At 38.2% G+C, this 22,898-nt stretch overlaps 3 protein-coding genes across 4 annotated transcripts in view; 2 read left to right on the plus strand and 1 right to left on the minus strand.

Moving 5' to 3' along the window:
• Nucleotides 1–232: 232 nt before the first annotated feature.
• Nucleotides 233–3,286, minus strand: LOC115632973 (integrator complex subunit 10). The gene is made up of 4 exons (XM_030530282.1): nucleotides 3,048–3,286; nucleotides 2,396–2,645; nucleotides 1,393–2,340; nucleotides 233–713 (listed from the first exon to the last, which is right to left on the minus strand). Exons 1-4 carry the CDS (start codon nucleotides 3,236–3,238, stop codon nucleotides 255–257), a joined length of 1,848 nt encoding a protein of 615 aa, XP_030386142.1. The 5' UTR covers nucleotides 3,239–3,286; the 3' UTR covers nucleotides 233–254.
• Nucleotides 3,287–3,440: 154 nt separating this feature from the next.
• Nucleotides 3,441–22,898, plus strand: part of LOC115632971 (phosphatase and actin regulator 2) — a 188,274-nt gene continuing 168,816 nt past the window's right edge. Inside the window, exons 1-2 of one of the 2 annotated variants that reach the window (XM_030530275.1) lie at nucleotides 3,441–3,839; nucleotides 6,645–6,791. In XM_030530275.1, the coding sequence (XP_030386135.1) occupies nucleotides 3,695–3,839; nucleotides 6,645–6,791 (292 nt within the window). In that variant the 5' untranslated portion in view covers nucleotides 3,441–3,694. The remainder of the gene's footprint in view (nucleotides 3,840–6,644; nucleotides 6,792–22,898) is intronic. The other variant, XM_030530276.1, reaches the window with a different exon arrangement.
• Nucleotides 3,921–5,314, plus strand: LOC115632590 (protein nutcracker). The gene is made up of 3 exons (XM_030529815.1): nucleotides 3,921–3,938; nucleotides 4,315–4,396; nucleotides 4,452–5,314. The coding sequence occupies exons 1-3, from the start codon at nucleotides 3,921–3,923 to the stop codon at nucleotides 5,219–5,221; spliced, it is 870 nt and encodes a 289-aa protein (XP_030385675.1). The 3' UTR covers nucleotides 5,222–5,314.

Here is a 22,898-nt window from a genome sequence, read left to right on the forward strand (position 1 = left end):
TTTCATGCTCACTTTAATTATAGAAATGGTTAAGTGGTTTCAAAAGTATCTAGGTATGTGCCAGAATACAAAGAAATTTTAAAGCTAAAATTATTTTCAACTGATGCAAAGTTCTTAGTTCTGTTAACAACAAAGGGTTTTGTTTCTTACATTCCATGAATTCAATTAACATTTTATTTATTTTGCTCTAAACCAGCAGTTAGGGGCACTAAAAACAACTCAAAAACGTTTCTTCATTCCTCAATAATATCATTTTACTTTATTACAATCGTTTCCATGCCAAAAATGTGCTGAGCCAAAGTCAAATGCTCCTGACTAATGAAATTCGCTACCAATGTGGTGACATTTTCATTCGAACGTGCGATCTGCTGGCGAATAAGAGCGCGGAACTCATCCCGTGCGCCCTTGTCGGCGCCTCTAGTTCCTATGCGACGTGGAGTGGGAACTGTTGCGGTCGCCCCGCCGCTGTTTGGAGAGCCCGTCAACTCGAAATTGGCATCGTCCTGCTGTGTGTGCCAAATGTAGGCCAACTCCTCAATCATTTCCGCCGCAATGATGTAGGTAGAGAGTGTGCGAAGGTTGAAGGATTTGCGTTGCTTGATCAGGCTGAAGATCTGTTGCTTCAGCTGTATATCACTGACTAGGTTCAGTTGGAGCAGCACCAGTAAGTCGCCCAAGAGACGATCCGAGCAATTCGGTTCGTACAATTTGCGCTGCAATCGAAAGAATAAAATTAAAATCCTTACTCACATATTCAATAATTTTTCAAATGACAATAAATATAAGCTAGCTAGTAGGTGCGCAGATTTATAGTGTTTTAGGTATGCTCAATAGCTATCCCAGAATTAATAAATTGTTAGCCGTTTTAAACTATAATCTATATAAATTTTGACCGCCAGCCAGACAGAATTACTTGCAACCGCTTCTATTTTGTAGTTGTTGTATTTTTCAAAATTTAAGAAACGATGGTTTTTGTAATTACCCCGAAAGTTTCTTGAATAAAGGAGGAAGCTTTTGCATACGTTTCTCCAGCTTATGATATATCTTCCATGTTCAGTAAAAATCGTTAAACTAATGGTTTCTTCAAAGTTCTTCTCACAAATTTTAATCACGACTTCAACTCACTGGTGGAGTTAATATTACAAAATCTGAGCGCTCAAAAGTAATCTTCTATTCAATATTTCAGCTTTCTGACTCATTTTCGTTTGTGCCTTGTTTCCCGATCAGAAAGTCAGGCCAAAATATTTATTATATAGATAAGTCGCTTAATTGAAAACACAAGTCGTTTCTCCTTTCAAATTTTTAGCTAAACAGTTCACCTTAGAGTTCCTCCAAGTCCAAAATTAGTACAGAATAGTAATATAGAGTTGTTAGAAGAGACTTCTTACTTACGCTCAGTGTGTTGACAATGGCGCGCGTGCAGTATTGTACCAAAGCGGAGCGAGTCAAGGGCAAAAAGATCATGTGTCGATGGCCCTTCAATGTGACATTCTCGAGCAATTGTCCGCAGGTGGTTGGCAGCTCCGACAGGATCTTTAATATGCACTGGAAACCCTGCAGTGTCATGCTTCCCTGCATCAGGTTCAGACTAAGTATTTGCAAGCTCTGCACCAGCGTGCTCTGTGTGGTCATTTCGCTCATCAGCTTGTTGGCCTCGTCCCAATGGCCAAAATAGATGGCGAGATCGAAGAGAAAGCGTGATATCCAAGGCGCCAAGGGTAGTGCCAACATCAGTTGACTGAAGTCGCGCTGAAATTGTTCGGTGTTCAGAAGCTGCCAGCATTGGGCGGCATGCAGGAATGCCTTCGACAATTCCTGACTGATCGGCGTGGTGAGCGAGAACTTTGGCGGCTGTGGTTCCACCTCAGCGCTGTCCAGCGTCCATTCCATAAGCACATGACTAATGTCCGCATCCTCGATACGCAGCTTGCAGTTACGTATGTAGCCATGTAGGGAATAAATGAACAGAGTTGTGGCATAGAAGAGCACCTGTGGACTACCAGCTGGACTGGCCGATAATATCTCCACAAGCTTCTCCCAGTAGACATTCTGACCCCAAGATTTGTTGAATGGCAGAAAGGGCTCCCAGCGCATCATCTGGCCGCACAGCATCAATACCTTGAAAATGTTCTTCCACGCTTCGGTAATGTCGCACGTTTCGTTATCCATGATCTGGCGCAGGTAATACTCCAGCGAGCTGGTGTAGATCCTACAGGCGAGCACGGGCGACAACTCGGGCGGCTTGTGCTGTATCAAGGGCAGCACCTCCTCAACAAGCATCCGTTGGTACAGATCTGCATCGGTTTTCATGCCTTCGGCCAGCATTTCCAGAAGTCGAGGCTGCAATACAATTAGATGTACAAATAGTCCTGGACGGAGATTCTTATCTTCTTACCGCCTGCACTGTGGCTGTTTTGGGAAATTTGTTGAACATGAGAACCAGCAGCTTACACTGCTCCAGGTTGTTGTCGGTGTGGTTGATGGTGTGCATGAATACATTATGTTGTACATCAGGCGCCAGATGTTTGTACATCTTTACATAAAACTCATGCTCCGTGCTCTCGTTTTCGCTTTGGCGCAGGGCGCTGGTCAGCGAATTTATCTCTTGCCATAGTTCTGTGTGATGGTTCGCAAATTTGGTGGCGCTGCAATTGAGTTTTTAATTAATATAATCAGCATGTGCAGTAATTTTTATTTTTATTCCATTCTGGGTGGTGGACGTAGCCATCTGTTGGTTTCATAGCATATTATACTAAGCGAGTTCCTCGTTTTGTTATGCATTTGTTTCAAAGTTCTGTCTGAGTTTCTTTTTAGAGATAGGTTTCATATCGCACTCAGCCTTGGTGCACTTTTTGCAAGTATTGTCTGAATCCCTTACTTTTGGGTCTGCCCCTCAATGGCAAAGCATGAAGTCAGCAACCGAAATCCATGAATATCTTTAAGGCAGTTTCATTCCCTAGGTTGCAGTAGCATGGAAAGCATTTCTCATAGCATATTGGTACCCTTTTACCCATAAAAATTTACAAGTACTTTATTTGTGTACTAACAGTACGCTGAAGCATTTCGCCGCCTCCTCGAAATTTTTCGAATCTCGTTCCAGCAAGTACGCCTCATAGGACACTATGAAGGAGTTGGGGAAGAGGGTTTTAGCAGTTATAATCCAGGCTTTGGCCGCACAAGGATCGCTTTTGCGCAAGCTTTGAGCCTCTTGCACAAGATAGAGCTCTTCACTGCTCATTTTAGATTAAACAAACACCTGATTATAACAACAAATAATGCGGTAGCGATGGTCGTTTAACATGATGGCTGCTGTAGTCGATAGATATCGATGTATCCCGAATATTTACCGTCGAAGCAAGGCAACACTGGCACCGCAGCTGATTTGGAACTATTTTTTGTTTCGCGAATTCAAAGCGGTTGTCGTGATTTGACGGTGCTTTTAACGTTTACAATTTTGGAATATATGTATATACTTAGACGTGTTTATATTTTAAACTTAACATCAAGTGCGCGTTATTGAATATTACAAATATTGATGAAATAGCTTGCCGAATTGGAAACGCCGCGCGTGCCTGTGTGCGAATGTGTGTGTGAATGTGAGTTGTGTGTTAAACAAAGTAACCGGATTCACATTGTATATAAAAGTAACAAAAAAATACGTAATGCACACAAAAAGGAAAATATTTAGTGAATAATGTCAGAGTCAAAAAATTCTACGGACGCCGGCAGCCAAGCAAATGATGTGCCGTCAGCGCCGTCATCGTCGTCAGCAGCCGAGCATCAGGTGGAAGAGCGGGCTGCGGGTGGCCGCATAAGCAAACGTAAAGCAACCGTCCAAGGTTAGTATAAATAAGTAGTAGAGGCGCACGATCAACTCTGCACTGATAGTGGATCGTAAAATAATATAATTTGTAGTTGTAATGTGGCTTGCGCTCTATGTATGTATGTATGTATGTTTTGATATTGATATTTTAGTTTATATTTTGTTGCGGTACGGCTTGGACGCACTGAAGTAACGGTGTATTTTTGTGACAGTGCTACTAATGTATTGTATAGAGTCGCGTGTAATTAACGGCATTTGCGTTTACATTTTTGTGTTTCCTGTAGTGCATAACAAATTCTTATTTCACAATGAACATAAAAACAAAAACAACAACAACAACAACAAAGCATTAAACCAACAACACCTACACCCAAATCGAGTATTGCATCCTGTATACTCAGGTTAGTTTCTTTTAACTTATTTTGTAATTTCATTTGATACTACATATACACACTACTTTCCCATAGCACTAACTTTTGTAATCCTCATAGACACCACCAAGCACCAAACCTTCAGCTCCAACTTCCATAACAGCACCAAATATTATACCACGAAAACTTAAAATACTATCAGGTGACCAATTATCATATTTGCCTTCTCATTGCCAACAACTTTCGGCTCGTTTCAGCATCAAGCGGAGGGCGGGTTGCGGTCTCCGCTGAAGCAGACCCCATCCCTTTATGCCTGGAGTATGCCACTCCCGAAACAATTCCTAAGCACGTTCAGCAACTATTTGAACACTATCAGGACACGAAACAGTCAAATTCTGAAATACTGTTTCTGCTTATCTATGCGCTGGCTGTGGAATGTGGATTCGTGGAGGAACATGTCTATAGGGAGAAGCGTCATCTACTCAAGCCGGTGCCCGGAATCTCGTGTTTTCATGCCGGCAATGTGCGCATCGCCACCACAATTCCGCCAGTCTATACGCACCTGCACAGCGACACTGTCTTTTCCATGCAGCTGCGCACCGTGACGGAAAGGCAATCAGCAGAGGATGCAGTCGTCGCAGTGCTTCAGTCACGTCTCATGGTCGTGGAGATGGGCGACATGCTGATGATCACCCTAAGTCCAGCGCCACCGCGTAGTGAACGCGGTTATAGTGTCTGTCTACCAATTAGTCGCTACGTTCTCAACCTGCAGATGAAGAACAAGCAACTTTTCAGCCGTTTTCGGAAATTGGACAACCTATCCTTTGAATTGCGCGAGAAAATCTTTTATCCGATGCGTGTACAGCAACTTACCGCATTGGATGTTCAATTGCAACCGACACTGCTCGGTTTGCCGGATGAATTGTACCCGAAAATATTAAAATACTTGGATCGAAAACAATTAAATGTGGTGGCGAAAGTGAATCGCCAGTTAAATTCTTTCAGTAAGGATGTTAAACCTAAATAATAAGACAAGACGATAAGAATCTGTTCAATCATCGAATAATACTTTAAGGTGTTTGTTTAAATAAAAAGACTGCGAACTTTAATTTGAAATATATATGTACTTATGTTTATACTCTGTAAATGAAATGTATATTAGGTTTGTGCGAACTGAAAAAGGTAACAGGCAGAAGGAGGCGTGGCAGACTCCACAAAGTATATACACCTAATTCTGTTTTTACACGGTAGATTGGTTCCAGGAACAACCGTGTCAAAAAAAATACATTGCTCATATACAGAAATAGGTGATTGGTTCCTTATCTCTAAAGAAATATATATGAAATTTTTTACTTTCCAGCCGTGTTATATCAAAATCGTGTGAAAAAAGACCGTGTAAAAACAGAATTAGGTGTACATATATTCTTGATCAGCATGACAAGACGAGTCGATCTAGCCCTGTCTGTCTGCCTGTCTGTCTGCCCGTCCGTCCGTATGAACACCTGGATCTCAGAGACTATAGGAGCTACAGACACCAAATTTTGCACAAAGATGCGATATGTGTGTACGCTGTGTAAGCTTGTTTTACTTTTTAGATTTTCCTCCCACTTCCCCCCCCTAAGGGGGATTTTCCGTTTGTATAATCACCTATAGTTTGGAGACTATAAGACCTAGGGACACCAGTCCTATATGCCTTATGTGAATACGCAGAAAATGAATATTTTGGAATTTCCCATTCTCCCCCTCTCCCACGCCATCATTGATTTTTCATAGCTCCCGTATTTTTTGGAATTTTAATTGAAATTTGATAAATGCAATGCCAAGTCTAATTATGATAGGCCGATTTAACAGGAAGTTATAGCCATATATGTTGACTTGCCTAAGCACTGCCCGCAGCTGTTGTTGTTGTTGCTGCTTTGCATAGGCACACGAGACATGCATAAACACGCATAGATGCAATACGTATGTTAGTGTGCATTTATTTTAAGGTCGGGACACCCGACTTTAGCTTTCCTCTGCACTTGTTTATTTATTGATCGAATCGATTGACTACTTGAATATATAGGCCTTAAAACACTCGAATCCCAGAAAAATAGTGCTTTAAAATAACTTAATATTAAAAGAAGTGTTGAATCAAGTTTACAAGTTTATTTTAAGTTTTAAATAATAACATCATTTTGAATAGAAATAGTTCTTATTATAACTTTCCCTTATAACAAGAGTGCCAAATCGAATGAATCGAAGCATTTCTTTCGACAATTCTACTTAAAGGGAGTCTTTTTAACAATAATGAATAAATAAATAAAATAATAATATAAGTAACGCCTAATTGTACTGTGTATTGTATTGATAGGCGAACAGGCTTACATTTTAGTTGTTATGTTTTGTTAATCGTGTATTTTCCGCTGCATATTTTATATTCTGTTTGTTTTATTTTATAATCTAATCAGCCATATGCGCAACTGGTGCTGCGCCAGACTCCCCCGATTCGCCAGATGTTGATATGTATAATATATTTGAGCCGACGCCAACGCCAGTCGATTGCATTAGTGTGAAGAGCAGCATTAGCAGTTATTTCAACGATCGTGATACTTTGGGTAAGTCCTTTGGCAAAACTCTGCTAAAAAATGTCCTGCGGCAATTGTTTATTTAGAAACGCATTTACGTGCGCGGCAAATCAAAGTGAATAGCCGAGGCAGTTACAGAATTTGAATTACAGAAGGTGGCCCACAGCCTCACATTTTCGCAGTATTTGTTGCTCTTTTATCGAGTCGCCCACTTTTGCTGTCGCTGTTCCCGTTCGGATTTCATTATTTTTCATTTTATACGGAAAATCAACAAGAACCCACACAGGAAGCATCGCACACACAGCCACACACTGAGCCCTACCTCTCCCGCAAACCCAACCCTCAGCCGTTCTGGCCAGGTCGGAATGAGAACGTACAGCGCCTTTTTTGTTGACTTGCTCTGCTTTCAACGCTTGCTTTGGCTTGCTGTGCGCCTATTTCGTGTTTGTACTACGATATCGACTTTCTCTGGGCTCTTATCATCCACACCCGCTTCTCTGTTTATGTGGGCAGGCCTCCCAGCCCCACCTCAGCCCCAAATATTCGTCGATTCACATATTGGGCAACAACTTTATTAAAAATGAGATAAAAAGAGAACGGAGACAAACTCGGTTACAAGTGCATAAATAAATAATAACAAATATTCCACTGGGTTATTTCACATGTTCCCAGCAATTCCCCTCCCCGAGTCGCCCACACAGTTTCGGTTTTAAATGGATGCGAAAAGCTCGCACGAAAGCTCTGCGGCCGGGACAGCTGTTTGGCTCCCCATGTCCATGTTGGGTTCATTCACCCAAAATGTGACAGTTGTGTGTGTCTTCTGCGCCAGCGCTTCGACTCCTTTCGGCCCACAAATCACAGTGGGTATTGGCGGTACCTCCAGGGACTTTATCAGGGTAAATCATTTTCTGAAAATCAAAGTAAATCATTCAGATGGACTCATGCCATTAGATCCAAGATTAAGTGATCAAAAAAAAGTGAAGAAATAAAAATAATATATTGCTGATAATTTTTATAATGTGACAAATTCAATTTTTCCCTTTTTTTGTCCTTTTTTATTTTCTTTATTTATTTTTTAAAAATTAGTTGTTATCTAGGTTTGAGGCTTAAGTTTTTTCTTTTCTACCAATTAGGTAGATCCTCTAACCACACTTGGCTGTGAATCGGGGCATAGCCAGTCGAAAGGCCAGATATTATTATAATTTGTTTAGATTTCTGATACTTCTTAGGCTTTTCTAGCTTAATAGGCTTTTTTTTAAAGTTTTATATGTTTGACATAAAGAAATAAAAATGAATAGTAAAACAAAATTTATAGGCATTAATAAATAGTTAATACACTATTCCCACAAGGGGAGGATATAGTTTGGCATTTTTCTGTAACACCAGATTCAATGTTCCGATGATTAATATTTATATTTCGAGTACATATTGGAAGATTAAACATAAACAGGCAATGTCATAAGCATTATAGATACTACACCTTATTCTGTTTTTACACGGTAGATTGGCTCCTGAAAAAATCGGGTACAAATGGCCGTGTAAAAAAGACATTGATCGTATGCAAAAATAGGGGATTGCGCCCTTTTCTCTAAAACCTATTCAAATTCGTGGACAAACAAGGATTTTTTAAGAACAAATATTCATGTTTATTTTATTAAATCACATAAACTTAAAATGTGTTTTTACACAAGCTTAGTTATTAAAAATGTTATATATATATAAGTTCAGGAATTAAAAACAATTATATAAAAAATATCTATGTTGTTAACAAAAAAAAGATTATTCAAGTTTAAAGGCAAAAAAAATTAAAAAATTAAAAATTGTGAATGAAAATCATAAATACAGGAACACAAATTTAATTGGTGTCATCATCAGTTCCTCGAATATATATATCGAATATATATATATCGAAAATACTATCATCGCTGGAATAATTTCGAACTGGACAGTTGTTGGCCAATTGTTGGTACCTTTTTGTATAATTCTTTGTAATGACCTATACAAGATTGGTTTCTAGGTATTTGTGACCTGTGTGGGCTTTCATTTAAATGGGTTTGGTTTTTTTGAATCGCGCAAATGGAATCTTGTAAATAAATTAAAAATTTTGTATTTTCAAACCGTGTAAAAACAGAATTAGGTGTATTTAGGGTTGTCGAGGTTTTCAACTCGCTCTTTTAGTGGAAATTCTCTGATGGTAAGAAGTACAAGTATATAAGAAGAAATAAGCAGGTTAGCTTCGATTTATGGCTTCTTCTTTTAAAGATATACTCTGCTAGACAAATACCTTTGTTTTACTCAAGGACTTAAAAGCCCAAACTTGATTTTAATCAAAACCTTTAATGTTGAATGTGGCACAAAGAAGAGATGGTTGAAAGGTTATGTTTCGCAGCAGTGGTGCTAGATAGCCCAGTTGCAAGGACAAGTCTTTATACAAAATTTGGTGTCCCTTACTATTATGGTTCCAAAGTACTAGGTGTTCATACGGACGGACATCGTTTCTCAAACATATGTGTTCCTGTAAAATGGAGACGTGTCTTCTTCTGCCTGTTACCCATATTTGGCGTTAGAAAGTCTAGTATTCCTTTCATCCTTTTCATTGTGGAAAATATTTTCAACTTATATCTATTCCAATTCTTTAAATGTGAATCACATACAGATATGGAATACATGGGCTGGTGAGAATCTCAAAGCGCACTCTCATATTAGATAACGTTTATCATAGCATTTTAAAAAGAATTCTGTTTATTTTCGTAACTACAAATAAGTTACTTGTTTTATTTTTGTTCCATTAATGCTAAGTCTAAAGTTACTGAGCTAAAGTCTAGCAACAACGAATGTTATTTGCAAAGCAGTATGAGGAATAATGCGAGCGAGCTTTATATATAGCGCTAGTAGCTTCAAAATATCAGGAGTTCATGTACACGAACTGATAGAAAAATCTACCCAGATTGCGCTTATCAAATGCCCGTTTGAACTCAAGCAAACACTTATGGAAAAACCATGAAATAGGGGCTTGTACCCCTTTGCTTTTGTTTGTTCATGTTTAAACAAGCTGATAAGCTTTGCTTTGAAATTCCACAGCGTCATAGTCGCAGCGTAATTATTTGATAAGAAACGAAGAAAGTATTGGTCTCGAATCATTATGGTAAGGGAAAGTCAATGATTGTCCAAATAGAATAGTATATGTATAACCAACAAATGCACAAAGACTGAAAAAAGCACTCGGTGACTGATTAAAAAAAACAGTTAATAAATGGAATATGTGATATCTTATCCAATTTGAATTTCTCATCACGACTTGCACTTTTTGTAAAACATTCTAGAACTAGTGAGTCACAAAAGTCGTCACTTTAATAGACTATTGAAACCAGCTATTGTAAAAGTAAAAGTATGATCAGACATGCAAATAATTTGCGCACAAATTTTGAAATTATCATAAGTATGTTCTTTTATACTAAAGCGTAGTTTTCTTTAACAAAAACCTCTTCGCGAAGGCCTTCTTAAGGATAATTTATAATATAAGAGTCTTATATTGAGAGAATTTTATGTTGAAATTATTTGCATGTGTGACCATAGCTTAGGCTCACAATAACAGCAAGACATAAGAAACTCTTAGTTGTAATCATGGCTAAAAATCAATGCTAAGAGTTCGTTTGCCCAATATTAATAAAGCTTGTTGCTTAATTACAGTTGGAGGCACAATTAACTTATCACATCTTCTACCAATTTATGATATAAGAACTTAAAGGCCTTGGCATGGTAGATTAAAAAGTTGTTCGCAAATATTTTGATAAAATCCTCCAGCGTTTTGAGAACAAAGTTCCATTATTATGAGATTAAGACAAGTTTATTTTTTTTAAATTTGGAAATATTTTAGTTGCTTACAAATTACATGATAGAATTGATATTAAAGTACCCATACCTTCTTGTTTTATAGTCCGTCTACGCATGTCATTGAAGATCTTTAATTAATCGCAGAGTAAACGTGATCTACTTAATGTTAAATTATACATTAACAACAGACAAATAGCAATTACTTAGAACTTAGCAATTTACTAATTTTCTCCAATCTATTAATTTGAAAATAATTTCAAGAAAGAGGTATATTGTTTGAATACGCGCCAGCCTTCACAAAGTACTCCATCCACTTTAGATTCTAAGTCATTGGGCAACTTCCAAACAAACAAGAATCCCTGTACACAACAAAAAGCGCCTTTTTCTTTGGCTACGGTCAGACAGGCAAACAATTTGCACACAAATTTATCCAATTCCTTAAATATGTAGTGAATGTAGTGTTATTTTAAAGAAAACTAATAACAATTCTGTAATTAAATTTGAGTGTCTACTAGAAAAGCCTTCATTAAAAGTCGTTTTTCAAATCCTGCTTGTAAAACCACAAAAATTTGTATGCAAATTATTTGGATGTGTGACCGTAGCTTTGGCGTATTACAATTTCAACTAATTAGGCATTTAAAAAAGAGAAAAGGCAATGGGTAAGCAGTTTACAATTATATGTAGAGCTATCGTAGAAAGCCAGGCAATAATCAAAATTATGAGTCAGCTCAGCATTGTGCGCCAACGGATCGATTGAATGGGTAGGCCTAAGCATTGGAAAGGTAGCTAACGAGATCGAATCAAACAAACATCTCAGACGGCAGGTACTTAGAATAAAGGGCTCATAGGTAGTCGTGATAGGAAACTATTCGAGCATTACATGGGTTAAGATTCTCTTTCATTCTTAAACTGAATCATAACATCAGCGAGATAAATAAAAATTACCTATTTATCAATAGTTATCATAAATAATCACCAAATCAGCAATACCTTCCCTGTAAATAATAAAATAAATAATAACTAATAAATAATTAAAATTCAACATGAACTCCTATTAAATACGTATTTTTGGGCAACTTGTTGAAAATAACAAGTCGATAACACTTATAATAAAATAATACTAGTAATAATAAAATGAAAACAAAATTATTTCCAGAGCTATCGATGAAACAATCTATCTAGTATTTTTGTGAATCCTTTTTGTGGTTTCTTTTTTGAATACAAAAGTATCTGACCAACAAATTTGTGCTAAAGATGTTGGGTGTATATTGTCGTAAGACTGGAATGGGAATCAACACCTTACAACAAATACTGATTAGCATTGCTTTAATCAAAAATAAAAAAAATGTGTGTGTCAGGGAGACACGCGATTGAAGTGAAACTTCGGGGTTCGAAATCGATTTAATCGATGCTTAACAAAAATTGTAAACTTCGATTTGTTTTTAGAGAGTCGATTAATCGCATGAAGTCAACTATTACTTTAAATTGTCGCTGATAATGTCTAATCTTATTGAAAACGACAATAAAAACTAATTTTTTTCAGCTTTACGAAGATATCGATATTATTTTTGGGAAAATCGCAAAAAAAAAAATCGAAAAGGAGCGTCAGATCGTCGCCACTTGTGTTACAGAAAAGCAGACAAACTCCTGAAATAAGAAGTTTCACTTCAAAAGTTTCGTTCGAAAATTGCATTCTTTCGCTGCTTATTCTTTTTATGCCCTTCTTGTATAAATATTTTCGCTTTTTTTTTACATATCTCTCCTTTAGTTTGTCCCATTGTGTCACTTTTTATTGCGTTCTTGTTATCATTGTTGTTGTTGTCGTAGTCGCTGTCGACTGTGTTCGTTTTGTTTTCCCTTGTACTTTTTACGGTAAACAAAGAAAAGTTGCAAAACATACGTTCAGCATGCAAAAGAAGTTTCATAAACAGCCGCCAAGTCCCAGGCTCGTGGTTGCACTTCGTCTCATCCTTGCGACTCGCTCTCTTGGGGGGTGTCTCCAGCCTTCAGCCTTCAGCCTTCAGCTTTCAGTCTTCGTTTGCTACTGCCCGCGCAAAATTTGCAATCTGTTTGAGGCACTGAGGAAAAGTAATAAAAAAAATAAGAAAAAAAAATGAAAATGTAAAATGAGAAATGAGAATCTGGTCCACTTTATTCGTATGCTTTTTGTGCTTTGCTCTTCGCTCTCACTCTCGAATGCCGCGACACTTGCTGTCGTTTCTCGTGTCTCGTCTCTCGTGTCTCTTCTATGCGCTTTTTGTTGTTCTGCTGTTCGTTTAGGGATTTTACAGCAGCCTGCTCGTGCGTCCTTTCGCTCGTGCGTTATGGTCCGCTTGTAGCTTTTTCGCAGGATAACAAAGCTCTGTGCAATCAGTCGTCGTACTTTGGTCCAACGCTCTGGTCGTCTCGGCTCCGTTTCGTCCTCCGACATCGTCGCGTCGGGTCTGCCGTCGCGCGTGTGATTAAGGCTTCTGCTCTTCGTCTACTTCTTGTTGTTGTTGTCGTTGTTATTATTGTTATCGTTGTTGTGAATGTAGGTCCTGTGCTTTGGTTTTGACATACATACCATCATAGCCTGGTTGGTTGACTGGCTGGCTGACTGGCTGGCTGGCTGGTGTTAAAGTTATAAATAAGTGTTTGTGCCTCCATCAGCTGTTCTGTTGTGAACTGTTCTGTTCGTTCAGTTTGGTTTTGGAGCATGGCTGTCGGAATTCTTTTTATTTCATTTGCTTGCTGGCGCGCCTTTGTTTTAGTGTCGAGCAATTAACCCGTCGAAGGAGCGCGTGCGGCGCCTTAATTAGCAGAAGCAGCCTCCGCTCCGTCAGTTCCGTTTCCGTTGCTGTACGTTTCTCAATTTCTGTTCTTTTCTTCGCTTTGGTTTCTGTTTGTCTTTGCTATTTTCAACTTGCCACAATTCTTGCGCGTTTTGATTGACACGTCCTTGACAGCAAGGATAGAGCGGGCCTTTGCATGCCACTCGATGAGACAGTAGCAGCCTATTAAGTGGCAGCATTTGTCATTTGAAATTGGAAAACTGAAGGCCAACAAACTGGATTATAACAACGACAACAACGGACCATGGGAGAAGCAGGCGCAGCATGGAGGCGGGGGCGGTGGCGGTAGCGGTACAGGCGACAATTCAGATCATCAGCAGCAGCAGCAGCAACATCAGCAGCAACAACATCAGCTGCAACATGATCTACTGCAACAGTTGCAGCAACAATTTCAAATGGCTGCAGCTCAGCAGCAGCAACAGCAACAACAGCAGCAGCGACAATTGCTGCAGCACCAGCACTCACATCCGCCATTTCAACAGCAACATCCGCATGCGCATTTGCCACAGCAGGTGGCAGCATCCTCAACCTCCCATCATCCGCCACTGCAGCATCATTTGTCGTTAGGCGGGGCGCCCGCCTCTGCCTATCAGCAATTGCAGCTGCAACAATATGTTGTTGCTGCAGCAGCAGCAGCCGCCGCAGCGTCGGGCAATACCTTGCAACAGCAACAGCAGCACCAACAACAGCAACACCAGCAGCAGCAGCAACAGCAGCAACAACAACAACAGCCCCCAACGCAGACGCAAGCCACGCCAGCGCATCATTGTCAGTATTCGACGCCGCAGCATCATCATTATCATCGCGCCAACTCCGCTAGCGCTGCCGTCACCAGCAACAACAGCGGCGGTAGCAACAATGCGGCCACTATACGTCGTCGCACGCTGACGCATGTGGCACGTTCCTATTCCGTTTCCGCCACAATGACAACGCCTGGAGCCATTGGGCAGGGCCAACAATCGGCGGGCAAGCAAACACAAAGCGCCGCAACAGCAACAACAGCAGGTACAACAGCAACTGGCCATGGCGGAGTTGCCGCCACATCCACAGCCTTGCTGGCCAAATGCAAACAGACCAATTTAAGCGTAAATCATCACAAGACAGGCATAATTGTGGCAGCCACACGCTGCCGCTCACCCATCATGCTCTGCCACAGTCACAGTGATGGCGAGTTCCCCATGTATCGAGGTGAGTTAAGACCGTTGATTGTTTTGATTGATGGCAGGATTTTAACGGCAATTTGTGAAGCCTACGCTGTCTGGGGCCAAGCAAAGGATCAAGCAAGGCTCACTGAGAATAATTGGTTGAAGCAATCGAGATTTGCCATTTAGATTACTACATGATTTGAAATAAGCATGCAAGGGGGGATCCTGATTCCTCAGAATGCGCTCTGAATTCAAAATAAGACAATTACATTAATTAAAGACAATGTTTGCAGTCCTCATATACAAATTTACAAATTTTTAAATTGAAATTGCAAATATGTGATCAATATTTTCTGTTTTTCATAAATATTTAAACCATCGTAATTATTTATAATAGCTATGAATTTTCAACAGAAGAATATTCAGCTCGTGCATTAGTTGAAAAAAGTTAATATTTTGTTGAGTGAATTAAAGTTAAACACAATTAAGCATATTTTCAATCATATATTAAATTAGGCGTCTTGCTCTTGTCGCTGGTCAATACTAATTGAACTACTATTGTCTGTTATCGCCTGCTATCGATTACTGATCACTGCTAATTATTAGTCACTACTTAGCTATCCGATTCCACAACTATTTGGTCACTGCTTAATTAATAGCTGTTAGGGATTACTGGGTGTTTCTAATTCCGTACTTCCAATACTCGTATAATCGGTTTAAAAATTACCGATGCATTAAACAACATTTCCTCTGCAATTATGTGCAATTTTCAGTTAAATTGATACTCTCGAAAAAGTAAAACATTTTATACTTGTATATTATTTTCCATTTTTTTCAAAAATAACCCTTTCTCTGAAAGTGTTTCATTTTGACTTCTCTTTACTTGAAAGGGACTCTCCCTAATCCTTTTTCTATCGCCCACTGCTCTCATATCAGGCATGTTGAAGACTTAATTTTCTTTATGATTAAAATTCATTTAATTGTTTTAGTTTGAACCGCAGAAAGATAAAAAGCTAAAGAAAAGAAAAGATTTCAGAGGATTCTGAATCTTTTCAACACAAACATTACTTTATCATAACGATTTTTTCCGTAAGTTCAGAAACTGCATTGGTAGATTTTTTCATAACTATTTCTTAACTTTAAGGTAATTAATGATTTTCTATGCGGAGTTCATGGACTCTAATGTGTCGGTTTCTCTAGCTTTTCTTAACCATTTTGTTCTCTAACGGCGTAGAAATGTTGTCTAATTTTCCACACAAAAAGAATCGCACAGTTGTAGAAAGATCGTGAAATTGCAAAGATATTATTAAATATCTTCATTCTATTTTATAACATTATAATTTCATATAAATATTATAATTTAATATAAATCATAGTTGATAAATATGTATTGACAGTAATAGTATTTGTTGATTTATTACATAAAATAAAATAAAAAAATGTATCAAGTGGTGAGGAGTGTATAAGAAATTGTAATCCTTAAATAGCCAGAAGCTGTTGGCCAGAAAAAAAACCTCTCTGTTTTTTTGGACTGCCCACATGCTTCCATTATTATAAAAATTTCAGAATTGACTTTGCTTTTATTCTGCGGTTTGTATTTATTATGTGTATGTATGTATGTCTCCGATTAACAATAATTCATAAATAAAGTTGTATCTAGTGGAGTCAATTATATTCGAAATTATTGCAATTATTATCACTGGCTGGTATCGCTTTAAGTGCAGAATTATTCATGCTTGTCATTTTTCTGTGAGTATCGAAAGTATTCGATAAAAAAATGCTTATCGATGTTTTACACAATTTCACGAATTTTAACTACGAGTTTCTTGAAGCATTATCAATGAATTTATTTCTTGTTGTCAACTTATACATGTTGTTTGCTTCTCTTTTTTCGAAAGGGCTTATGTTCTATTTACGACTGTGAATTGCAAATTATGTAAAATATTCAAACCGGTTGTTGAAAGATAAATAAATGGACAAGAACGATAACGATTGCCACGTAAATTAGGCCAAGTTCTTACACTCACTCGCTGTGTCTGTTAGTTGATTAGACCTTTGCTGATATCATATCAAATGAGAATTTAGTACGAATAAATTCCCCATTGCCGTGAGTCCCCATGGCCGAATACATTTCGTTAAATGCAATATTTTCATTAATTTCCTTACAACAACAATTCCTTGGCTGAACGCTTCAATAGTGATTCGCCCCACTAAACCGAATATACTTTCATGCTTATATTAATGAATAAAATGCCACAACAATAACACTTACATTTGTGCAAAATTTAAAAAAAAACCGGAAATTCCTGCCCATTTGGGTGACTCCAACAATGCATTTAAAGCAGCAATGTTTTCTACCTCCAGCATCTCCCATAACTGAACAAAATCACCGCGACGGTGGGTGGCCGCCTAAGGAAAATTCATTGTAATTGAATATGTCTTAGATGTTGGGAAGAATATAAAACATCGTTATTGAGACCAAATCACATTTTTGAAGTTAAGTCATTATCTTGCTTCGTTTATTGTATTTATTATTTATTGTTATTTTCTTGACAATCAGACAAATAAACAGACATTGTGATATGTGGTGTCTGCTTCCCATGTTGTTTGAATGTCCATTCTTTATTGGTGAATACATAAAATAAAATACGTTTCAGCCAAGATGGAATACAATTAAGAATCCGAAAATCTGTGCTACAAATAATTTGTGACAGGCCAAACGAATGTCCTTAATGCGATTTTCAAGTCCACTATGAGACATGGTGGCTGCTTCACAGTCGAGTTTAACAGAAAAGTTGCGTCAAAATAATGTCAATTATGTAATGATTTTAATTTCACTCGAATTTCAGCCAAGATTGGTTTTTATTTCTTTGATTTTCTCAGCCTAATTAATCAACTTGAAATACTTTGTGTAATATTTAAAATTATTTGCATAACTTTCCATTGGATTATCTTCAGAATGTGGCCAGATTAAATGGCAAAAGTTAAACACAAATTTGTTTAATGAATTTATGTTAATTAGCATTTTTGCTTTTGGGGCCCGTTTTAATGCGCAGCCTTAAAGTATGCAACGAATTGTGGAACGAAATGCCTCTGATTTGAGAGTCGGAAGTGCGGACGGAGAAATTATTTGCAATTACTTGTGCCATTACACTTAACAATACCAGCTATAGACATTAATGAGACATTCAACTGCATTTGAGGCACTTTACATTGTCACATTACGTGGCTCGCTCGCCATGTTCCTTCTTTTCTTCCTTCCATCCTTCCATCCTTCCTTCCTTCCTACCAAAAACAGCTCATTAAGCGCATTGCAAGCAATTGAGTGTGTGTGGCTGCCTGTGTAGATGCTTTTGTCTATATGCCACTGCCCTGGCGCCATTTACGAATTTGCATTTTTTCTCCACTTGTTTTGCTGTCGTTTGCGTTGCGCTTAATTAAATTATACTTGAAAGCGTGTGAAAGCAGCAGTAATGCCTGAAATTGCATGCCCCCTACCAGCCAGCACACACTCCCCCTCGCTCTTTCTAAAACCGTTTCAAACCACTTTGACAAGTTCAAAGCGCAATGTGCGATATGCCACAGTCGCAAACACACACACACACACACGCACACACCCATGTGGCTAATATGCTTTAAATGCTCAAATCGATTTGTGCGCACAAAAAGACATTTACGAGTACGCGTATGTACAAGATACATTTTTATGTCGCGGGCGTTTTGATGAGATTGTCGCTGATGCTGTTGCACTGAGCAAAAAAATTTTAAGGAGCTCTGCTATCAACTCTTTAAAATAATGTGTAAAAATATAACAAGCATTAAATACATTATAAATATTCAAAGATATTCGTAATACTATATATTTATGCGCTGCCCCTTTTACTAAGTTCTCTATTAGTGAAGAGAATATATTAAAGAGAAAAAGATAACAATTTCTCCCTAAAAATACAAATTAATCACGTGCGGAAAGTGCAGGAATTCTAAATTCGGCATCAGCTTCAGAAGTGAAAACAGCATATCCTTATCTGCCATAAAATACTTTCAGTCTACTTAAAAACGTATGGGAATATAATTTATTATGTTATTAAAAAAAACAAACCTAACAAAAAAGAAAATAAACAAAAATGACTTGGAACCTAAAATACGGTTTAAAAACAAGTAAAAAAGCTAAAGTCGGGTGTCCCGACTTTGAAATACTCTGTACATATGTTTACAATAATTATAGAAAATAAAAAAAATTAAGAAAATAAAAAAAAAAATTTGATCGATTTTACCTCTCTCGGTATTCGAACTCACGTAAAGGGTGTATAATTGCACATTTACATAGCAATTGCGTCTGTGTGAGTGTATGTATGCCTATGCGCATTAATTCGTGTCTGTGTAAGCATTTTCGCAGTCAACCAAACAGCAACATCAACAACAGCCGCGGGCAGCGCTTGAGCAGCGCTGCAGCAGCGCTGCATCAGCAAATATATTTATGGCTATAACTTCTTGTTAAATCGGTCTATCATAATGAAATTTGGCATACGGACATATAATAACTAACTGGGGGTATTTCCAAAATTTTAGTTCGAAATTCCAAGAATTACGGGAGTTACGATTTGCGGGGTAGAGGGGGGAGGGAGGGGAATTCCAAAATATACATTTTCTGCGTATTCACATAAGGCATCTGGGACTAAAATTTGGTGTTCCTAGGTCTTATAGTCTCCGAGATATAGGCGATTATACGAATGGAAAATCGGGAAAACCCCCATAGGGGGGAAGTGGGGGGGAAAATCAAAAAAATAAAACAAACTCGTATAGAATACACACATAACGCATCTTCGTGCAAAATTTGGTGTCTCTATCTCTTATAGTCTCTGAGATCCAGGTGTTCATACGGACGGACAGACGGACAGACGGACAGACGGACAGACGGACAGACAGACAGACAGGGCTAGATCGACTCGTCTCGTCATGCTGATCAAGAATATATATACTTTGTGGGGTCTGCCACGCCTCCTTCTGCCTGTTACATTTTTCAGCTCCCGCAAACCTAATATACTCTTGTACATTTCATGTACAGAGTATAATAAAGAGAAATAAGAAATCTACAATTACAAGTACCCTTATATACACATGAAGGGCAGTCATAAGTTAGTCGTCAAAGGTTGTTCTAAGCAGTCAGTTGTGACAAGTGGTGATTAGAAGTCCGTGGTGCGTAGCCGGAGCAGCTTTTAGTAGTTGCTGCTAGAGATGGACAAATATCGATAGTCAACGATCGACAGTGCCATCAAAATTTGTCGATAGGTAGTTGATTTAAATAATTGGCTTGAAAATACAAAAAAAAAAAGTATTCAACTAAAGTATGTAAGAATTAGATGTATTTTATTGAATAAACAACTTTAAATATTTTAAGGCTTACTTTTGATGAGAGCAGCGGATCTGTCTTATGCGATTCAATCGATCACCAGTCTCAGTTGGGTTTGATTTAAAAACACTCATGCTGCACATGATATTTTAAGTATGATTCCTCTATTTCAGAGCGCCGTGTGGGTTTCATATGGGTTTTATTTAGGAATATTCATAGCTGTTATAATTTTCGAAATGCTATACAGCCGGACATGACTCTTCTTGCTCTGTTAGGTGAAGAATCTATACACTTTGTGGGGTCAGCCACGCTACCTTCTGTACATTCGCACGAAAGAAACGCTTTTCATCTTTTGGATACTGGGTATATTAGAAATCATATATGGCTTGTTTCCAATGCAGAGAACAATTGTGTTTAATTTTCTTAATTTTGAAATTTTAAGCGACAATGCGTTCCAGAAAATACCTGCCATTGAGGCAGGCTTTGTTTTGCATTCTCTGTGAAAAAACATTCTTACTTTGTTAAAAGTTGAGTATAGATGGCCATAATTATTAAGAGAGGGTTTTAATTTATTTGAAACCATTTTAAGCGAAACTAAACGAATTGTCTCGAACAAGTTTTCGAGTCACATTTTCTTCACAATGTAGCACTTAAGCCACAGTCTTCTTCATTAGGTTGTTGCGACTTACAAGTAAGCTTACCTCAACAGCTTTCAGCTTAGACATCTGTATTTGGAAGCAGACGCAACACCAAAAAGGATCGGGGTCACCAAATGTTGGGCAAACAATGCTTCTTTTTTTTTTTTGAGTGTGGAGTCTCTGTTGCTGCTACTGCTGTTTCGAGTATTATTTGAAGCAAAGCAGGCAACGGCTGAGCAACTTTTGCTTTTGTTTCTTGTTGTTGTTGTCAATATGGCGCCATTTATGACAAACTGGGCTCAGAGCCCACGACGCTGGTGACGGCAGCTGCGACTCTTTAATCAAACACATACTCGTACAAGTACATACAAATGGCTCTGAGTGTGTGTGTGTTTGTGTTACCCGTTGGGTAACGACTCCTTAGCGTGTCTTTAACGCTCGAGTTAATGTTTCGCGTATTGATTTCGCTTTTGCCATCGCCTAACCTCATATCCAGCCTCATGGTAAGCTCTAGACTTTTTTCTTGGCCGCATGCCATGCGGGTGGCTGTGACCTGCAGATCGAAGCACATTCGGTCGCTTGTTTTGCAAAAGTAATTAAGGGTATTGAGCTGCGGTGTTTGGCTCTACGGCTGTTACGTGCATCAAATGTAAATTTAATTTGCAAACTTGTGCCAAAATTGTTGTGGCGCACAGGCTTGGGTTATATTGATTGTGGTGTCCAAAATTCCGATGCCATTAGCTGCCTGCGACTAAGCTGTTTGCAAGTTGGCCAAACAAAATGTTTGGTAACACATTTTAGCCTTTTGTAGGGCCCGCACTTAACTGCCAGATAATCAATGAAGTTTGCGCTGCAAGGTTGACTTAATTGATTTCATATTTCAATTTATCCCCCAGGACTTCCAGATGATGTGAACATAAGCTAAAAGGTTCGGTATGACTGGTTTTGACTGAAAGTCTATTATAATGCGCAAAAAGCGTTGTAAATAGAAAATTTTGACTTAATGTGTACAATGTCTCCTAAGACTTTTGATGAAAATATCTTTTATTCTGCAACATAGTCTCCTTTTTTTGTGAGATACATCTTTTCCAGCGTTCTTCCCACATTTTTTGATGCCTTTAGAATAGTGTTTGTTACCTAATCCTCTAAATACGGTTTTATTTCACCTTTAACTTCATCATTTCATCAGCAAAAGTGTGGATCTCGCAAAAAGTCGTTACGCTCCACTTTCAGGGTAGTCATCGAAGATTATTTCGGTAAACTGTTGAGTCTGTGATACTCTCCACTCTGCCGACTGCCTATTGGACCCGGGAATGGAGTGATGAGTCACTAGTGGGGAAATGTTTCTGCCAATGACAATTCAAGTATTGGTAGATTAATATACTGAGTTTTACTGAGAAGGTTATTTCGTTGCAGAATTGGCAGATACCATTTCCCAAATCTTGCTAGATTGTTATTATATAGTCGAACTAAAAATTTAAACAGTTTTGCCAAAAGAAATGCCTCTATTGATGTTACAACATTAAGCACCAATTTTGGTGTGTGGGGCTGCCATTGACGGAAAGAGTGGTGCAAGAGTTTTTATTTAAAGTATTGTAAATTCATTTAAGCTGCTAATCTTAACTTAAAGCATCGCCACAAAAAACTCGTACTCTCGCCTTACCTTAAAAATCGTTCTTTAAATGTAATGAATGCTCAGCCTGATGTTCAGCCTGCTTATACCAGATATTTATGTATATCATTTGTTTTGTATAGATTAACATTGCAAGTAGAATTGGAAATCATATGAATATGAAGTGTAAATCCAATTTTAACAAACCGTAAAAAGTTAGCGACAAAGTTGTGGAAAAACGTTGGACTGAAAAATGAAAACATCGACAAAATATCGTTGTCAACACTTATTGCAAAACCGATGTTGATCAACACTTTTTTCAAAAGTCAAAGTAGTCGAAAATATTATTTCAGGTAAGCATTCGGTTGTAGGACTCTGTCGAGTGAGGATGTCCGCAAATTGTTTTGTTTTATTTTTAAATTAATTTGATTTGATTATTTTAATTTTTTTACTTTCTTTACTACAATTTTTACAATTTTACGGTTCCTGCTACTGCTGAGTTTCATGATTACGGTTACTTGTCTCTTCTCCACTATCGAACAATCTCTCCGTGGTTTGTTCGTGCTGATTCTTCAGTTGGTGCCGCATCAGACTGGCGGCAGAAATGCTTTTCAGCATCTTCTTTTCAGCGTTTGACCTATGGATGGAAAATTTTTTACCCAATTATCGTAAAAACAACGAATATAAAATTCAAGTTTCGCTCGCTCATTTTGAGTATTTTTAT

Source organism: Scaptodrosophila lebanonensis, unplaced genomic scaffold (assembly GCF_003285725.1).
Source record: "Scaptodrosophila lebanonensis strain 11010-0011.00,11010-0021.00 unplaced genomic scaffold, SlebRS2 tig00001415-arrow-pilon, whole genome shotgun sequence".
In the NCBI taxonomy this organism is placed as follows: Eukaryota; Metazoa; Arthropoda; class Insecta; order Diptera; family Drosophilidae; genus Scaptodrosophila; species Scaptodrosophila lebanonensis.

Excerpts from the sequence above, each read along its gene's own strand:
- LOC115632973 (XM_030530282.1), bottom strand. The coding sequence starts at position 3,238 with ATGAGCAGTGAAGAGCTCTATCTTGTGCAAGAGGCTCAAAGCTTGCGC. Across the intron at positions 2,646-3,047 it reads GCGAAATGCTTCAGCGTACT|CGCCACCAAATTTGCGAACC; the intron begins GTTAGTACACAA and ends ACTCAATTGCAG. Across the intron at positions 714-1,392 it reads CCATTGTCAACACACTGAGC|CGCAAATTGTACGAACCGAA; the intron begins GTAAGTAAGAAG and ends TTTCGATTGCAG.
- LOC115632590 (XM_030529815.1), top strand. Across the intron at positions 4,397-4,451 it reads AAAACTTAAAATACTATCAG|CATCAAGCGGAGGGCGGGTT; the intron begins GTGACCAATTAT and ends GGCTCGTTTCAG.